Source organism: Equus caballus, chromosome 11 (genome assembly GCF_041296265.1).
Source record: "Equus caballus isolate H_3958 breed thoroughbred chromosome 11, TB-T2T, whole genome shotgun sequence".
Lineage (NCBI taxonomy): Eukaryota > Metazoa > Chordata > Mammalia > Perissodactyla > Equidae > Equus > Equus caballus.
Genome location: NC_091694.1, coordinates 58,296,443 through 58,317,314, shown reverse-complemented (window position 1 = coordinate 58,317,314; position 20,872 = coordinate 58,296,443). Strand labels below are relative to the sequence as shown.

Sequence of the window (20,872 nt, the reverse complement as noted above, 5' to 3'; positions counted from 1 at the left end):
ACCTCACGCATCTCTTCCAGGCCCCTTTCTGCTGGATCATACACTGCCTGGGGCAGCGCACGCACCTCACGCATCTCTTCCAGGCCCCTTTCTGCTGGATCACACACTGCCTGGGGCAGCGCACCTCACGCATCTCTTCCAGGCCCCTTTCTGCTGGATCATACACTGCCTGGGGCAGCACACGCACCTCACGCATCTCTTCCAGGCCCCTTTCTGCTGGATCATACACTGCCTGGGGCAGCGCACGCACCTCACGCATCTCTTCCAGGCCCCTTTCTGCTGGATCACACACTGCCTGGGGCAGCGCACCTCACGCATCTCTTCCAGGCCCCTTTCTGCTGGATCACACACTGCCTGGGGCAGCACACGCACCTCACGCATCTCTTCCAGGCCCCTTTCTGCTGGATCACACACTGCCTGGGGCAGCGCACCTCACGCATCTCTTCCAGGCCCCTTTCTGCTGGATCATACACTGCCTGGGGCAGCGCACCTCACGCATCTCTTCCAGGCCCCTTTCTGCTGGATCACACACTGCCTGGGGCAGCGCACCTCACGCATCTCTTCCAGGCCCCTTTCTGCTGGATCACACACTGCCTGGGGCAGCACACGCACCTCACGCATCTCTTCCAGGCCCCTTTCTGCTGGATCACACACTGCCTGGGGCAGCGCACCTCACGCATCTCTTCCAGGCCCCTTTCTGCTGGATCATACACTGCCTGGGGCAGCGCACCTCACGCATCTCTTCCAGGCCCCTTTCTGCTGGGTCATACACTGCCTGGGGCAGCGCACCTCACGCATCTCTTCCAGGCCCCTTTCTGCTGGGTCATACACTGCCTGGGGCAGCGCACCTCACGCATCTCTTCCAGGCCCCTTTCTGCTGGATCATACACTGCCTGGGGCAGCACACGCACCTCACGCATCTCTTCCAGGCCCCTTTCTGCTGGATCATACACTGCCTGGGGCAGCGCACGCACCTCACGCATCTCTTCCAGGCCCCTTTCTGCTGGATCACACACTGCCTGGGGCAGCGCACCTCACGCATCTCTTCCAGGCCCCTTTCTGCTGGATCACACACTGCCTGGGGCAGCACACGCACCTCACGCATCTCTTCCAGGCCCCTTTCTGCTGGATCACACACTGCCTGGGGCAGCGCACCTCACGCATCTCTTCCAGGCCCCTTTCTGCTGGATCACACACTGCCTGGGGCAGCACACGCACCTCACGCATCTCTTCCAGGCCCCTTTCTGCTGGGTCACACACTGCCTGGGGCAGCACACCTCACGCATCTCTTCCAGGCCCCTTTCTGCTGGATCATACACTGCCTGGGGCAGCACACGCACCTCACGCATCTCTTCCAGGCCCCTTTCTGCTGGGTCATACACTGCCTGGGGCAGCACACCTCACGCATCTCTTCCAGGCCCCTTTCTGCTGGGTCACACACTGCCTGGGGCAGCACACCTCACGCATCTCTTCCAGGCCCCTTTCTGCTGGGTCATACACTGCCTGGGGCAGCACACCTCACGCATCTCTTCCAGGCCCCTTTCTGCTGGGTCACACACTGCCTGGGGCAGCACACCTCACGCATCTCTTCCAGGCCCCTTTCTGCTGGATCATACACTGCCTGGGGCAGCACACGCACCTCACGCATCTCTTCCAGGCCCCTTTCTGCTGGATCATACACTGCCTGGGGCAGCGCACCTCACGCATCTCTTCCAGGCCCCTTTCTGCTGGATCACACACTGCCTGGGGCAGCGCACCTCACGCATCTCTTCCAGGCCCCTTTCTGCTGGATCACACACTGCCTGGGGCAGCGCACGCACCTCACGCATCTCTTCCAGGCCCCTTTCTGCTGGATCATACACTGCCTGGGGCAGCGCACCTCACGCATCTCTTCCAGGCCCCTTTCTGCTGGGTCACACACTGCCTGGGGCAGCGCACCTCACGCATCTCTTCCAGGCCCCTTTCTGCTGGATCACACACTGCCTGGGGCAGCACACGCACCTCACGCATCTCTTCCAGGCCCCTTTCTGCTGGGTCATACACTGCCTGGGGCAGCACACCTCACGCATCTCTTCCAGGCCCCTTTCTGCTGGGTCACACACTGCCTGGGGCAGCACACCTCACGCATCTCTTCCAGGCCCCTTTCTGCTGGGTCATACACTGCCTGGGGCAGCACACCTCACGCATCTCTTCCAGGCCCCTTTCTGCTGGGTCACACACTGCCTGGGGCAGCACACCTCACGCATCTCTTCCAGGCCCCTTTCTGCTGGATCATACACTGCCTGGGGCAGCACACGCACCTCACGCATCTCTTCCAGGCCCCTTTCTGCTGGATCATACACTGCCTGGGGCAGCGCACCTCACGCATCTCTTCCAGGCCCCTTTCTGCTGGATCATACACTGCCTGGGGCAGCGCACCTCACGCATCTCTTCCAGGCCCCTTTCTGCTGGATCATACACTGCCTGGGGCAGCACACGCACCTCACGCATCTCTTCCAGGCCCCTTTCTGCTGGATCATACACTGCCTGGGGCAGCGCACCTCACGCATCTCTTCCAGGCCCCTTTCTGCTGGATCACACACTGCCTGGGGCAGCGCACGCACCTCACGCATCTCTTCCAGGCCCCTTTCTGCTGGATCATACACTGCCTGGGGCAGCGCACCTCACGCATCTCTTCCAGGCCCCTTTCTGCTGGGTCACACACTGCCTGGGGCAGCGCACCTCACGCATCTCTTCCAGGCCCCTTTCTGCTGGATCACACACTGCCTGGGGCAGCACACGCACCTCACGCATCTCTTCCAGGCCCCTTTCTGCTGGGTCATACACTGCCTGGGGCAGCACACCTCACGCATCTCTTCCAGGCCCCTTTCTGCTGGGTCACACACTGCCTGGGGCAGCACACCTCACGCATCTCTTCCAGGCCCCTTTCTGCTGGGTCATACACTGCCTGGGGCAGCACACCTCACGCATCTCTTCCAGGCCCCTTTCTGCTGGGTCACACACTGCCTGGGGCAGCACACCTCACGCATCTCTTCCAGGCCCCTTTCTGCTGGATCATACACTGCCTGGGGCAGCACACGCACCTCACGCATCTCTTCCAGGCCCCTTTCTGCTGGATCATACACTGCCTGGGGCAGCGCACCTCACGCATCTCTTCCAGGCCCCTTTCTGCTGGATCATACACTGCCTGGGGCAGCGCACCTCACGCATCTCTTCCAGGCCCCTTTCTGCTGGATCATACACTGCCTGGGGCAGCACACGCACCTCACGCATCTCTTCCAGGCCCCTTTCTGCTGGATCATACACTGCCTGGGGCAGCGCACCTCACGCATCTCTTCCAGGCCCCTTTCTGCTGGATCATACACTGCCTGGGGCAGCACACGCACCTCATGCATCTCTTCCAGGCCCCTTTCTGCTGGATCACACACTGCCTGGGGCAGCGCACCTCACGCATCTCTTCCAGGCCCCTTTCTGCTGGATCACACACTGCCTGGGGCAGCGCACGCACCTCACGCATCTCTTCCAGGCCCCTTTCTGCTGGATCACACACTGCCTGGGGCAGCGCACCTCACGCATCTCTTCCAGGCCCCTTTCTGCTGGATCACACACTGCCTGGGGCAGCGCACGCACCTCACGCATCTCTTCCAGGCCCCTTTCTGCTGGATCATACACTGCCTGGGGCAGCGCACGCACCTCACGCATCTCTTCCAGGCCCCTTTCTGCTGGATCACACACTGCCTGGGGCAGCACACGCACCTCACGCATCTTTCTGCTGGGTCACACACTGCCTGGGGCAGCGCACGCACCTCACGCATCTCTGCATCCTCCATAACACCCAGCTCACATCGGGAATAAACAAATGCTTGTTAAATAAATTAAAGATTTTAAGAAAAAAGTAAAATCAAGATACGGCAGTTCCATGAGCAGAACCACTGAGCAGATGGGAAGATAAATGCTTTAAACTGAACTAAAAAATTAAAAATTTAAACAGATATCTTCCTAAAATACAAAATTAGACTGGCATGAGTATCCAACTCTTTAAAAACCATATCAAGTGATCTGGGCTGCCTCAGTTGCCATCAAACCAGATAAACCTTCAGTCTTTCCAAGAGGATTATAGAAGTAAAACAATAAGTATCAAAAAGGAATAAACTACTGATACATGCAACAACCTGTACGGATCTCAAAGGCATTACACTAAGTAAAAGAAGCCAAGCACAGAATATTACATACTATACAATTCCATTTATAGGAAATTCTAGAAAAGGCAAAACAGATTAGCAGTTGCCAGAGAGTGGGAATGGGGTGAAAGAAATTACTGCAAAGGAGGTTATGGGAACTTTTTGAGGTCATAGAAATGTTCTACATCACAACCGCAGCAATGGCTATACCACTGCACACTCCTGTTGTAATAGATCAACATATATGCTTAAAATTGGTAAATTTTCTTCTATGTAAATTATGCCTCGATAAAGCTAATCCTTAGGGGAAAAACAACCAACCTAGCTGCTAAGCCCCCTACACCACCCTGCCACAATATGTACACAAAGGCATCAACAGTAGCTGCCTCTGAGTGGCAGAATCACAGGTTAATTTTCTTTATATTTTGCTTTCTTTTCCTGATTTTCTATAATGAACAAAAATTACTTTTATAACCAATATAATAGCAATAACCACAAATAAACCAGGAACTCTATTTTCATAACGAAAAATCAATAAAGCTGGAATATAAGGTATTATATAAATGAAAACCATTTATCAGCATTTTTACATGAATGTACACTATCTGAGGTTCAAAAAAATATCCTGCGGTATCTTCCAAATCAAAGATTAAATTATATTCAATATATCTCAGGGATGAGTGTATATTATCGTAGCCTACCCCTTCTGAAAAACAGTATCTCATGTCTGGCAAATAAGTCCATTAAGCCAAACGTTATAGTTACTGGAATATTCCATTCCTTAATTACATCAAATAGCTATTAGATGGTCAAAGTACACCTCCCACTGATTCTTTTATCTAAAATTTTATACCTTCAATAAATTCAATTTCATTATTTAAAACTAACTATAACATTTAACTATTTAACTCACTTAGAGTCCTCTTTTTCATCTTTTTCTTCTTCATCTTTCTTTTCCTCTTCTTTTTTTTCTGTTTTTTCCACTTTATCTTCTTCTTTTTCTTCCACTTTTTCTTCTTGTGAGGGTCGGGCAATTTGCTGCTAGAATGAACCATCATTAGTAAAATTCAAACGTAAAAGAAATAGTTCTTTAAATTGTGACGATGAATTATAATAAATATCTAGGCAAAAAAATTAAATAATTAACTTATTAATAATGTATAATGTAATGTATTAAAAATTAATCTAATGCTCTTTAATGTATTCTATATATATTGCTTAAAAGGTCACACACACAAACACATACAAATGCTCATAGTGTTCAGACCCATCAAAGAGGTGAAAATGTTAATACTCCAGTTAGAAATCTGCAATTGGAGGTCAGTTCTCTCTTTTTTGTAATTCCCACATCTAATCTGTCACTCAAGCATTTCAATTCTACCTTAAAATTTGATAATCTACAATTCACCAAACCATCCTTCTAGCATTAGATACTTAATATGTTCCCAATTTTTTCATCATAATGTATAATACTACAAGAAATATCTTTACACTTTTACTCTTGGTGGACCATTTATTTAATGGAATAGTAGATAGCTATGGTCATTATCAAGAGTGAAGCAATTTGGAAAAATACTAAAAATAAAATGAAAAGAAGCAAAACATTAAAATACTTCTAAGCTGTAATTACAACTATGTAATTCTAAGTAGGTATACGAATAAAGACTGGAAGAGAGGGGCCGGCCCCGTGGCCAAGTGGTTAAGTTCACGTGCTCAGCTTTGGCGGCCCAGCGTTTCGCTGGTTTGGATCCTGGGCGCGGACGTGGCATCGCTCATCAGGCCATGCTGAGGCGGCATCCCATGTGCCACAATTAGAAGGACCCAACTAGAAGGTGCTGCTCGACTCACCTAAACACACCTAGCATTTTCATGCCTTTGCCTGGAACACTGTTTCTATCCTTCCTTGCCTAGTAAGCTCCTACACAGCCTCTGTGATTCAGTGCAAAATGGTCTATGTCCTGTGAGGCTTTTCTTGATTTCCGTAGAGAAGCTCCAGGCGCTGTCTCCCTACCTTTCCATCTGCACATCTCCATCTGCTTGCAGCACTTATCACAGGGTGGTGTAGTATCTGGTTATCAGCATCTGTCTGGCTCACTGTATTATAATCTCATCAAGGACAAGGACCCAATCTTAATCATCCAAGTATCCCCCATTCCTAAGAGAACATCTGGACCATGTGTTGGATATAGCAAAAACCAAATTTCTTTATTCTGGTTATTTGAAAAGCTTTTGCCCTCCCACCTCAATCTTTCATTCTGATCCAGGTTAATGTCCATCTTGCCTTAACATAACTCTACCTGTCCTCTTACGTGTTCCTTTCACCAGACAACATGAAGGACTCATTTATTCAAAGTAAAATTTTCCTTAATTCTTAATAGCATCTCAAAGTCTTTTACCTACTCACCAAAACTAAAATCTGGCTTTTTTTCTTAAGATAGTAAACGTCTTATTGGACTCTCTAAAAGAAGTTCCACATTATTAAGGAAAGTTTCCTTTTCTTCTGGATATTTACTACTACTAGAGAAAATAAGAAATCAGGAAGGTTTTCAAATGTATACTTTCCAACCATGACTAGATCTGCTTTACAACTGGGAATGTTTATTTTATTAATCTCTAACTGACTCTCTAGCACACCATAGTGGTCACAAGACCTGCTTCAAATGTTAATAGCTTCACCCCAACCCCCACAACAAATGTAGCATCCATCTATCATTCTGAACCAACAAGATGGCATACCAATGACAAACTCTGCCCTTTGCCTAGCAAGTGGATTGCTATAAACCACAAAAATGGTTTATAGCCCTAGGAAATGATGGGTAGGTGTCAACTCAGCAGAAGGTAAGTAAAAAGGTTCACTATTCCCTTAGATATGGACAATACATATAACCTTATTTCCCTAATACTTTTCTGCTTCTAATATTAACCAGGGTTTTGAAGAAAGTAAGCGATTCCACACATTCCCTGCTGCCTAAAATCTAGCCAACAGCTGACTTTACCCCCACCTTCCATAGTGCTGGGGACTGAGAAACAACTGTAGCACCTGCTTCAATCAGTCAATGGGAAGAAAGGGGCAAGATCCCTTCTGAAGCACAGCTCCCAGTTCTGCAGAGGGTGTGGAAGTGATCCAAAAAAACTGATGGAGTTGCTGGGTAGAGTCTGTAGAAGTGTGTGACACCTCCAGAGCAGAACCTCTCACACGCTATCCAGGAGGCACTCATGCTGACTGGGCAGCAGTGAATGGAGAGGAACGCTAGGGAGGTCAAAGAGCACAGCCAGCACTATTGGGGGATACACATCAAGATCTATTGTAACGACCTCCACTGACATTAAAGAGAGTAAGGAATAACCTCTAGTTTTAACAACTAGAGTGGTTGGAATTCCTTTTGCTTCAGGCAATCCGCAAAGAGAAGTGCCAATCCCCATGGTCTAGGATGGAGGCTATAGGTTACATCCCCCAGAACCCTATTAGTGGGCTGGCTGGAGTAGAAGGTCATAGTTTCAAAAGGAAACTCTTCAAAAGGTCCCCTAGTAGACACAGGCATTCCCAATAGCTTCTTCTTCAGGTTTCTCCCTCCTTAAGCCCAACATTTGATAGTCAATAAAAAAAAATTTCATTCTGTTAGAGAGGTTCTCATAACACGAAACATTTCTATCAAACAAGCTATTCACTATGAATGCAAGAGCACATTATTAAAAAAAACAAAAAATTTCATGAAAAAAGTGAAAGTTATGTGTATTTCATAATGATAAATGAAGAAAAGAGACAATTTCAGCAGCGTTCTCTATAGCAAGATCCAATAACAGTCTATGCTGAGATGTATTACCACTATACCTAACGGAATATCTAACACACATTTACACATTCTATTTAAATTTGTTAAACTGCTCAAGTCTTTGGAAAACAGATAAATAAATGAATTCCCACCAAGCACACAATGAAGTTGCCAAGAAATAAAATGACTAAATTTAAGAACAAGCAGCACGGGGTAGGCCCTGTGGCCGAGTGGTTAAGTTCACGTACTCTGCTTCGGCAGCCCAGGGTTTCGCCGGTTTGAATCCTGGGCGCAGACATGGCACTGCTTCTCAAGCCATGCTGAGGCAGCATCCTACATGCCACAACTAGAAGGACCCATAACTAAAAATACACAACTACGTACCGGGGGGCTTTGGAAGAAAACGGAAAAATAAAATCTTTAAAAAAAAAAAGAACAAGGAGCTACAGCTAACTAAAAATGTACAAGAAGCAGAAAGAATGAAATACTACTTCAGCCACTAAATGTTTTTAAAAAGTACTTTAGGCAGTAAATAGAAAATATCTTATGCCTAGCTTATCAAAATACATTGATAACCAATGCCTTTAAACCAACTGAATTTGAGACTACCATCCTACAGAATGAAAGCTGTCAATCACCCAAAAACACCATAATAAAGGAAATGAAGGTAATAGCTGCTACCATTTATTGGGCATGCCATATGTGCTTGATGCTACACTCCAGGACTTCACACACGTAACTACTTCTCATGTTAACCCTGCAAGATAAGTATAACTGCTCCCACTCTCACAAATGTGGAAACCAAGGCTCACCAAGGGAGGGACACGTCCAGGATAACACAGATACAAACGGGCAGAGAGCGTTTTGTGTTCTAAAGCTCTATTATATTCAATTTTTCACCTGTCTAGAAAATTCTTTCTAACTAGTGTCTAGCTAACAGTTTAATCAGAAACTCTTCCAACGTCAAAAATTACAAAACCATACGCTTTCTGAATAGCTTTGGGGAATAAGAACATGCTGGCAAGATGTTGTCAGCATGAAGGAAGAGTACAAATTCTTGTGGAAAGTAATCAACTATTTGGAAATGAAGAATGTGGTTTCTAAACAGTGACTTGCATTATTGTAGGTCACTAGCAGGTACCACAGCAATTCTATCTGCATGGTGACAGATTAATTAGATGGGAGTATACCAGGGAGAATAAAAGGAACTTTTTACTCCTAACAAAAATGTTACACATAGAATCAAATTACTACTCGGCATGTTATTTATAATTCTAGATCTCAAATAAACACTGAAGACTGGCTTTGAGCTTCCAATCTTTGATATGTATTCACTATTTCCAATAAAATTTATAAGGAACCACACTCACTCTTGTCATAGGATGCTAGTAAGTTAAACTATAAAAGTGGTTTGAGCAGTACCTAGCAGGATTTTGAGAGAAGAGTTAAAACTTTTGCCAACAATAATCTCTGAGCACAACTCTAACAAAAATAAGATCTGCAGTCTCATTTTCCTATGATTCTAAGTTTAAAAATCATTCTCAGAGTAAATAATATCCAAGGTTCCCAATCGGCAACAGCCGGTTAAAACTCAAACCTCACAAATTTGCAATCTTTCAATCAACAGCATAGTATATATTCACCTGCTGAATCAAAATTACTTCCTATGGGTAAAACATTGGGAGTGGGGAATAGGAGAAGCAATCAAAAAAAACTGAAAGGATCAAGCATAGACTTCAGCAGAACTCAACAGAGTCTTGAAATAAATTTACCCTAATAGCTGTGGGATTACCTGAGGTAATTCCTACTGATTCAAATTTGATTAGATAATAGAACACTAAAGTGATTTTCAAATTAGTTGGATCTCTATATCCGCCAGGGTAAAATCAAGACACACTGATTTTAAAATTCTCAATTTGTAACTAGGTTCTTTTTTTAAAAAAAGTCTTTCTGAACTTTGTCCTATGCGGCAAATTCTAAATCCAACACAAATCTTTTTCCTCAACTCCAGACATATATCTAACTGCCTACTTTACATCTCCACTTGGATGTTTAACAGGTATTTGAAATGCAGCATATTTCAATTCTGACCCCCAAATTTGCTCCTAGTTCATAGTCATGCCTATTGCAGGAAATGGCAACTCCACAAGCCAAAACCTGGGTTATCTTTGATAACGGTCCTTCTCGCATCACTCATAATCAATCCATCAACAAAACCTCTTGACTTTATCTTCAAAAACATATCCACAAATTGACCAGTCCTCTCCCCCACCCTCCTACAACAGCCTTGTCCAAACCACTAGGATTATTAAAATAGCCTTTTACCTGGCTGGCCTGCTTCTTCCTTTGCCTTCCTTACAGCCTAGTTTCAATAGACCAGCCAGAATGATCCTATCACAACTAAAATCTGATATCACTCTTCTGCTTCAAAAGTCCAATGGCTTCTCCTTTCATTTGGTATCAGCTCTAATGTCATTCAATTCTATATAAGAGAGCCCTCCCAATAAAATGAGCAAAGAAAGAAAGTACCTCAACATAACAAAGGCCTTTTATGACTAACCCACAGCCAACATCATACTCAATGAGACAAAACTGAAAGCCATGCCTCCAACAACAAGAACAAGGGTGCCCACTCTCACCATTCCTATTCACTGTAGTACTGCAGATTTTGGCCAGAGCAATTAGACAAGAAAAAGAAACAAAAGGGATACAAATTTGAAAGGAAGAAGTGAAACTCGTGTTGTTTGTGGACGGCATGATTCCATATATAGAAAATCCTGAAGAATCCACCAAAAAACTATTAGAAATAATCAACAACTATAGCAAAGTTGCAGGGTACAAAATCAACCAACAAAAATTAGTTGCATTTCCATACACTAATAACGAACTAACAGAAAGAAAGCTCAAGAATACAATTCCATTTACAGTCGCAACAAAAAGAATAAAATATCTATGCATAAATTTAATCAAGGAGTAAAAGACCTATACAAGGAAAACTAAGATATTATTGAAAGAAACTGAAGACATAAAGAAAAGGCAAGATACTTCATGCATATGGATTGGAAGAATAAACATAGTTAAAATGTCTGTATTACCTAAAGTAATCTAAAGATTCAACACAATCCCAGTCAGAATCCTAATGACATTCTTCATGAAAATAGAACAAAGAATCCTAAAATTTATACGGAACAACAAAAGACCCAAATAGCCATGGAAATCTTCAGAAAAAAGAGCAAATCTGGAGGCATCAGAATCCCTTACTTCAAAATATATTACAAAGCTACAGTAATCAAAACAGCATGGTACTGGTACAAAAACAGGTACACAGATCAATGGAACAGAATTGAAAGCTCAGAAATAAAACCACACATCTAAGGACAGCTCATCTTTGACAAAGGAGCTAAGAACATACAATGGAGAAAGGAAAGTCTCTCCAATAAATAGTGTTGGGAAAACTGGAGAGCCACATGCAAAAGAATGAAAGTACACCATTATCTTTCGCCATACACAAAAATTAACTCAAAATGGATCAAAGACTTGAAGGCAAGACGTGAAATCCTAAAACTCCTAGAAGAATATATAGGCAGTAGTACACTCTGACATTGATCTTACAAGAATCTTGTCAAATACCAGGTCTACTCGGGCAAGGGAAACAAAAGAAAAAATAAACAAATGGGACTTCATCAAACTAAAGAGCTTCTGCAAGGCAAAGGAAACCAGGAACAAAACAAAAAGACAACCCACCAACTGGGAGAAAATATTTGCAAATCATATATCCGACAAGGGGTTAATCTCCAAAATACATAAAGAACTCATACAACTCAACAACAAAAAAACAAATACCCTAATCAAAAAATGGGCAGAGGATATGAACAGACATTTTCCAAAGAAGATATACAGATGGCCAAAAGGCACATGAAAAGATGTTCAACATCACTAATCATCAGGGAAATGCAAATCAAAACTACAATGAGATATCATCTTACTACCTGTCAGAATGGCTATAATTAACAAGACCAAAAACAAACGCTGGAGAGGATGTGGAGAAAAGGGAACACTATTATACTGCTGGTGGGAATGCAAGCCAGTGCGGCCACTACAGAAAACAGCATGGAGATTTCTCAAAAAATTAAAAATAGCAATACCATAGGACCCAGCTATCCCACTACTGGGTATTTATCCAAAGAACTTGAAATCAATGATTCAAAGAGACTTACGCTCCTCTTTGTTCACTGCAGCATTATTCACCACAGCCAAGAAGTGGAAGCAACCCAAATGCTCACGGACTGATGATTGGATAAGGAAGACGTAGTGTGTATATATATATACACAACAGAGTATTACTCAGCCATAAAAAAAGACAAAATTGTCCCATTTGCAATAACATGGATGGACCCTAAGGGTATTATGTTAAGTGAAATAAGCCTGACAAAGACAAACACTGAGGATTTCACTCATATGTGGAAGATAAACCCACAGACAAAGAGAAGAGTTTGGTGGTTACCAAGGAGAAGGGGGGTGAGGGCTGGGCACAAAGAGTGATGGGGCACACTTACATGGTGATTGACAAATAATAACGTACAACTGAAATTTCACAATGTTGTAAACTATTATGGACTCAATTAAGGAAAAAAAAAAAACCTAACGTGGCAGGACGAGACTGTCGGAAAGGCAAATCAAACCAAAACTGAGCCTACCTGGGGGCAAGCCTCCTAAGATTCAGGTTGAAGTGAGGGTACATACGGAAGATCTCAGTTCCGCAAATGCATTCTGGAATGTGATAAGTGTGCAACCACACGGAACAAGAATGTGCAGAAGAAAACAGCAATGTGTTGGAATTTAACAAGGACCAGTGTGCCAGGGAGGGGAGTGCAATCGTGTCCTAGATAACTTTAGGACAAAAAACAAACGTTTCAGAGTAACACAGACACTCCCCTGTCACACAAAACTTCCTGCCAGAGCTTTCTCCTCTATAATCACAAGCAACAGACTGCTAATCCAGCAAAGGTAAGGAAAAATAAATATTAAATTATCCCCTTGCATTATCTTGGATTGAAAAATTTAACAAGTAACATACACAATTTCTAAAAATAAAATTAAAGTTATAAATACTAGTTTGTAATTAGGAACAAAGCTTTTGTTAAAATTTGCAGCTGAGGGCCAGCCCCATGGCCCAGTGGATAAGCTCGCGAGCTAGCGCGCTCCGCTTCAGCAGCCCAGGGTTTTGCCAGTTAAGATCCTGGGAGAGGACCCAGCACCACTCATCAAGCCATGCTGAGGTGGCGTCCCACATGCCACAACTAGAAGGACCCACAACTAAAATATACAACTATGTACTGTGGGGGTTTGGGGAGAAAAAAAAAATTTTGTAGCTGAAACTTGTGTAAAATGTAGATGGGCTCTAGCACCTCTAGCTAGAGGACCTTGATTCCACTTTCTCCGTGGGAAGTAGGGAAAAGCCCTGGTACCTTTAGTTGAACAGTGCTTCCTGCCTCACTGCTGACATTCAAGTTTCTCCCATTCAGTTAGTAAGTCTTTATGGAGCTCTACAGTCATCCACCTCTTTGCCTCTAAAGTATCAGTCCCATCATTGTACAAGCATGCTCTTTTCTGCCCTTCTCATCCTCATCAGCCCTACCACCCATTTCTGTGTTCCCCTTTAAAAGCAAATCTCACAAACAAGCATACACTTGTACTACTGCCATCTCCTCACTTTCTATAATACCCTCTTCAACTCACTATAATCTTATTTCTGGCCCCTCACCAATCCACTGAAAATGCAAGTCAAGGTCACCTCAGTTTACTCAACCTCTAGCAGCATTTTACACAGCTGACTCATGAAAACATGCTCTATACTTTTTTTTAACCAAGAAATACTGTTTCTGAAGAATATGTATTCACATCTTGTGAGGTGGTAGTGTTCTCTAGGAAACAACGACCCAGAAAACACAAAAAGGTTACGGCTACAAATAATGACAGAACTAATGATGAAATTACGAAATAATGAGAGAGTGTCAAGTGACCTGTATCTGGTAACCAGAGTGACCAAGGGAAGAAATGATGGCTGTTATAGGGAAACCAGAAGAGATTTAGGAATGCAAATAAACAGTCAGCAGCTGTCTGAGGTCATGCTGGCAATTCCATAATGTGAGTTGTATCTGGGTGTGAAGAGCAACGGGCAATCCCATTATCCCAGCAGCCTCACTGGTAAAGCATACACCAGCTGTGACAGCTACTGATTAGTTATTTTGGAGGAAACAGTTTTTAAAGTACTGAATTGCAACTGTGAAAACATATACTGTAAGTATTAAAAACTATCTTTTTAGGTTAAGTGCTTTTTAAGACAAACTATCTAAACTCTAGAAATGAAGTTACTCTGTAACAAAATCAAGTCCCAGGTATTTCAGTAAATAATCCTCCACTCTGTTACCATTGTATATTTCTCTCCCTTACTCTACCCTCCTCAGACAAAACGACTGGTAAAGATGGCAGAATAAATAAAGTGTTAAAAGAGTCTCATATCTAGTTACATTATTATTGTTAACATTGACATGCACGATTTAGATAACGTCAAAGTACAGAACTTTTCTCATTAATTTTATCATACCAGACAATTAAAATACATTTAAAATAAAAGATATAACACATTAAATATATAAACTTCAAAATAATCATAATATGTTCATAACATCCTAATTAATTTAATAGAAACATCTATCCTCAAAGTACGTATTATTAAGGACAAGGCTTCTGTTATAACATTTTTCATCTTCATACTTCCACCAAGCCTGACACATCTTTCATGCAATAATGAAACACACCTGGTTTCTTCCTCTGCGTTTTCCATAATTCCTTCTTACTAGGGCTTTATAATTCTCGTTTTTCTTAGTTAAGTAGTAGTATAAAACACAATCAGGAACACTCTATAAGGAAAAGAAATTATTTCTGAGCATACAATGAAATAAAATTTTTAAGAAATCAAGGAACACTTTCAAGGAAAATCTCTGGTATTCTCAAAGTATAAACTGAAGGAAACAAACATGGCCAGCACATTAAGGCATATCTAGACTCTAAAAATATATACATTATACCTACTATTTTAATGAACAATTACAGTTGGCTTAATCCAAAGTATGTAAAAGATACCAGGAATTATCAGAAACATTCAAACACTTTCTTATTAACCAATAACTAAATTCCCCTTCTTACAGCATATATGTAAATATTCAGAGTTTCTTTAAATATTTTGCTCAAAAACATTACATCCAATCCACTGTGAAAAGAATTCAGAGGAAATCAGGACTCTGATATTTTAATTAGAAATGTAATAAGGTTCAAAAAGTATTGTAATCTATGTCTTTTTAGGGAACTATAGTATCAGGTCATTTTTGATTAACCATGAAAATAGTCTGTATTCTGTGCTTAGGACTTGGTATCACATAATTGTAAATAGCACTACACCAGTCACATGAGAATCTTTTCTGTGAAGCCCATTGCAAAAAAAACTACTTAACTACCTCTGTGTATTAGAGCACAAAACTTTCAAAGTAGCAGCCATCACAAACTTATAAACATTCTCAATGTAAACCATTTCTTACCTTCCTTTCCAAGTAGGATGCAATTAGTCCAAAGTTTTTAGGATGCTGGATAAACCTAAGTAAAAAAAAAACAATAACACACACACATACACATAACATTTTAACAACTTAAAAAGAGGGAGAAAAAAACCTCTGGAACAAAAATGTTATGGTGCAGACTAATTCCCCGTGAGTCCTACTGACAACCTGAGGAACAACTGCAGAATAACTGGAGTCTTTTAAAGGGTACCGATTCCTGGGCACCATCTACCAGGAACTGCCTGGATTAGTCTATGGGTAGAGCTCAGAAATGTGTACTTTTAAAAAGTACCCTTAGAGCCAGCACAGATGGCCAAGTGGTTAAAGTTCAACACTCTCACCACTTAGGCAACCGAGGTTTGGTTCCCATCACAGAACCATATCACTCATCTGTCAGTAGCCATGCTGTGGCAGTGGCTCACATAGAGGAACTAGAAGGATTTATAACCAGAACATACAACTAGGTACTGGGGCTTTGGGGAAGGGGAAAAAAAAAGAGGAAGATTGGTGATAGCTGTTAGCCCAGGGTGAATCTTTCCCAGAGGAAAAAAAAAAGAAAAAAAAAATTAAAAAGCACCCTTAGGTGATTCAGACACCACCCAAGTTTGGGTACCACTCTTAACATGACTCCATAACCTCAGTTCTTACCTGTTACCATAGTCCTACCTATAAACATATGGGAACATCATATCAAACCTATATTCTCTACTTTCCACAGTATCCACTCAAATGCTAAAAGGGGGCCAAGTTTTTGGGGAAACAGTTCAATTTACAAGTAAAGACCAAATACTTCTCACTAACTTATGTAAGCTTCCATTAGAGAAAAAAACTTAAATTACTTGTCCTTAAAGATCTCCTTCTCATGGTCAGTCCAAACATTCATAAACTGCCTCTCTTTATAAACCTTCATAGGGTCCTCCATAAGCCCATTCATGTTAATGAACTTGACCCGTCTTTGTTCTGCATCAAACATCATAGGCGGGATCACAGAGAGCTGCCGCATTTGTTTCTCATTATTCTGGGGGCAAAAAAAAAGCAATTTACATAGAATAAAATTTAAAGAGGACCACAGACCAGCTGTCTTAATATACATTAAAAAAACACCTATGTGGTTTAATGACAATAGTAGTGCATACCATAACATCTAACATATAGTAATTACTCATATATCTAATAAACATTCATTGAATGAATTATAGACGCAGAGTGTATACATATTATTTTTTATAATCCACTACTACAATTTGAGAAGAGTTCTTTACTTAATCCAAGTTGATCTTCAGATAATAGAATTTCAGATCTAACGGACATAAAGTAATGTCAAGTTTATTAAAGCAATGACCTTATGAAGCATTTAATTATATTAACAGTCTCATTTTAAGAAGTCTTAACATCATTTTGGAGAAGATATCGTAATGTCATGTTAGAGAACAAGGAATAGAAAAATAAGCAACAGGCACCAAAATCTTAAGGCCATTGATTTTAAATTAACTAAACTCACTTAACTATTAAATACATTTTGCTAATCCTACTTAATCTTTCCATTGAAAATTTAAGACTATTATCCACAGAATTTCAACTAAAACTTTATTACATCTAGACAATTTATTTTCCACAAAGTTTAATTTAGTAAGTTTACTAGCACAAACTTCCATGAAAAAACTTCTACCAGAATTACAAGTATTGACCCTAATACAAGGCTAGGTTTTTTCCTAAAACTATTCATCACAGAAGTGGATATTGCCTTATAGTCAAAGCCTATTTTATGGGGTACTCTCAAACAGTTTCAATACCAAAGTACAGTTTGGGGCAGACACATTAGCTTGAAATCACCTAAATTGATACTAGTTTGGGATGTTTACAGATGTTCCTTAATGGACTCAGTCAAAAAACAAGCACAGAAATTTAACATAGATTTAGTCATCATTGCAGGGGTTATGGCTACAAATTTTGAAATATATAGCAATGCAATAACTGTCTTTGATCATTACTTAAAAGGACCACTACATTCAAATAAGTACGACCTTCAGAATTTAGAGGTGAGGTTTTAAAAATGCCATGTTAAAGCCAAAACAAGCAAAACTCAATAGACAGTACATGGCTTTTAGGACAGATCTTAAGAGAAGTTTGAACACAGCTAAGAAGACTCAGTGTTAGGGACTGAAATTTACTCTTACTCAACACTGATTTATTAACATCACATCCTCTCTCTTCCAGGCTCACTTAGCTAGAGAGCACCCTTTAGAGATCCCACCAGCACCTCAGGTCCACAACCGAACATACAAACATCTGCAAAATACATGCTCCTTTGCTATTTTAGGAAATAGCACCACCAGCTCAGTCCTCTAACCTAGAAACCAGAGAGTCATTTTCCATTTCTCTTCCTTCTCACTCCCACATTCAATTCACCCACCTTGTCCTACCCAGTCCACCTAATCTCTCCTAACCCCTATCCCCTCCTATATATTCCTACCACTGTTGCCCTGACTCAGGTCCTTTTCTCATGTAACAGCCTCCTCAACTCTTTCCAGGCTTCCTTGCTGCCAAAACTATCTTTGTAAAATGATAATATGATCATCTGATTGCCTTGTTTGAAACTTTCAATTGTTGACCACAGTCTTTGCAACTGTCCAAATTCGATAAATTTTCCCTCATTTATATACAAACACACTCTCAGTTCCTGGGGTAAGAGGCTAAAAGGCCTGAATAATTAATGAATTAACTTGAATTAAATCAATTCATTTTCTTACCTCCTGCTCAGAGAGCCCATCAATAATTTCAGAAATCTCATGCTCACTCCTAGCAATGGTGGCTGAAAGACCAGCTCCCCTCTGCCCAACTCTAAATACGAGGGAGAAGTTATAAATATGTTTAAAGGCGTACAAAGAAGACAGGTCAATTAAATTTATACAGATTACTTTTCTGAATGGGACTTTTCTAACCAACTAGAATTCAAAGAACTCTAAAATGCTATTAACTATTTTTAAGTAATATGCTTGAGTCATCTATAAAATTAATAACAATTTAAATGCTGAGATTAAGATTTAAAAGTTACATATCCAAGTTCAAATAGTATGACTATTTATGGGAAACTTCTGGGAACCACAGTTATTGGTGCCATTTCCACTTCAAATAGCAGTCTTTTGTCTGCCTTTCAGAGAACAGAACAGCAGACTTAGAAAAGCACTTTTTTTTTTTTTTTTGAGGAAGATTGGCCCTGCGCTAACATCTGTTGCCAATCTTCCTCTATTTTATGTGGGATGCCCCCACAGTGTGGCTTGACAAGTGGTGCTACCTCCGTGCCCGGGATCCAAACCTGTGAACCCTGGGCTGCCAAAGCAGAGTGTGCAAACCTAACCACTACGCAACCAGGCTGGCCCCCAAACATTCTTTAAAAGATGGAAAGAAACATGGGCTGGCCCCATGGCCGATTGGTTAAGTTCGTGCACTCCGCTGCAGGCGGCCCAGTGTTTCGTTGGTTTGAATCCTGGGCGCGGACATGGCACTGCTCATCAAACCATGCTGAAGTGGCATCCCACATGCCACAACTAGAAGGACCCACAGTGAAGAATATACAACTATGTACCAGGGGGCTTTGGGGAGAAAAAGGAAAAATAAAATCTTTAAAAAAAAAAAAAAAAGATGGAAAGAAACACAACCATCATTCCTTACAAAAACTTAATTGTGATTAAAGTGGCTTACATGACTCTTACACGAGAGAAAGGAGAAAACTAAAGATTTTACATTTGCAAATACTTATTCTCTAAAAGTAAAAACAAATCAGAAACTATTTACCAGTATTGAAGAATTTAATTACCAATCAACTGAATACTGTTTGATTATGTTGGTACATAATGAAGGACTACGAGATATGCAAGTCTAGTCTTATTAACTGTCATTTCCAAAGGAATGGGTATTTTCAAGAACTGAAGAATTAATTTCAAAATATTCACTTACATTTAGATTCAACAGCATTTTTAAATATAAAAAATTAATATTAAATTCACCAAGACATAATCTTTGCTAGTTGATAATGAAGTTTTATATTCAAAATAAAAGTTCTTTATGAGCTTTCTTAATGATCAGATTCAGGTAACAATAAATACTGTAAAAGACCAACAGTGTGATTCAAACGAGCACAGCATAACCATCAAACTACTTACCGCTGAAACCTTTCTTGCTGTTCTCTTTGTTTTCGAATTTCTGGAAACTGCTTTTCATAGTACTCCCTTGTTTTGCTTTCCTTAGCTTTCCTCCGAGGATTATTTTCTATTCTGTCCACTTTTTTCTCCCATGCCTCCATGAGCTGATCATAACGTTGGCAGATTTTTTGCTCCTATTAAATACCCGTAGCAAAATAATAATTAAACTAAACTCTGTGATTCTGACAAACCTAATACTTTAAAGTAAATACTACTTCTTAAGCCTAAATCAGAAGTACATTTGGCCTATGACAATTGTGAATGAAAAGTTGTCCTTGATCTGAAAGAGGAGAGAGAAGGGGAGCTCTGTTTCCTATCAAACATCGACATATAGGGCACACTTTGGCTGGATGTTTTAGTTAATGTTAAGACTATACAAATTAATAAACTAATTGAGGAGCTACTACTAGTAGCTGACCAGCTTTTATTATTTTTTTTGTAATAATATATGTCTTCACTGTCAAAAAAATTTGAAAATTAAATATGTAAATAGTTGAATCCCAATTACCCAAAGGCAACCATACTAACATTTTGTTGTTATCCTTCCAATCTGTCAGAGAAAACACTCACACTTTTAACCATTCCTCTATTGTTGGAGGTTTCAGTTACTTGCAATTTTTTGTTATTATAAATAATGCTATATAATAAACATTTTTGACAGTCTGGGAAAGGCAGAAATTGGTTGTACTTCATGATAAAAAAAATCCAGTGAACTACACAAAACCAAGTATTAATGCTTTTAGAGAAATGAGTAATGTATGATCTCATTTTTTAAATAGAGAAGAAAAGAAAGAACCACCCTCTATTATAGGCATAGAACTGTCTATGTGTCTGACAACACATGGATAGAAACCAGTGTGGAAGGACTCAGGAGACACTGCTATTGGTCATCTCAAAAAAGTGGCATTAGAGAAGAGAATATTATCTTCCTCCCACTCCATACCACCTCCCCACCTCCATTTCCCAATCATTCTTTTCAACTCCTGTGTCTTTTGCATCCTTCACCTTTTCTCCACCTCTACTGCTACGTCCTCAGGCCAGGCCAACTTCACCCCTCATCTAGATTAAAGGAATAGCCTCCTAAATGTCTCCCCTGCATT

The 20,872-nt window shown here is 41.3% G+C and overlaps 1 protein-coding gene across 44 annotated transcripts in view; it reads right to left on the bottom strand.

Annotated features, from left to right (window-relative positions):
* The window catches only part of NCOR1 (nuclear receptor corepressor 1), a 160,704-nt gene that overhangs the window by 76,121 nt on the left and 63,711 nt on the right, over positions 1–20,872 (bottom strand). For 29 of the 44 annotated variants that reach the window (XM_070228231.1, XM_023653564.2, XM_023653563.2 and 26 more), the window contains 6 exons: positions 19,734–19,906; positions 18,321–18,411; positions 16,410–16,588; positions 15,553–15,607; positions 14,776–14,877; positions 5,095–5,222 (listed from right to left, as the gene is read on the bottom strand). In XM_070228231.1, the coding sequence (XP_070084332.1) occupies positions 5,095–5,222; positions 14,776–14,877; positions 15,553–15,607; positions 16,410–16,588; positions 18,321–18,411; positions 19,734–19,906 (728 nt within the window). The remainder of the gene's footprint in view (positions 1–5,094; positions 5,223–14,775; positions 14,878–15,552; positions 15,608–16,409; positions 16,589–18,320; positions 18,412–19,733; positions 19,907–20,872) is intronic. The other 15 variants (XM_070228233.1, XM_070228228.1, XM_023653565.2 and 12 more) reach the window with 1 other exon arrangement.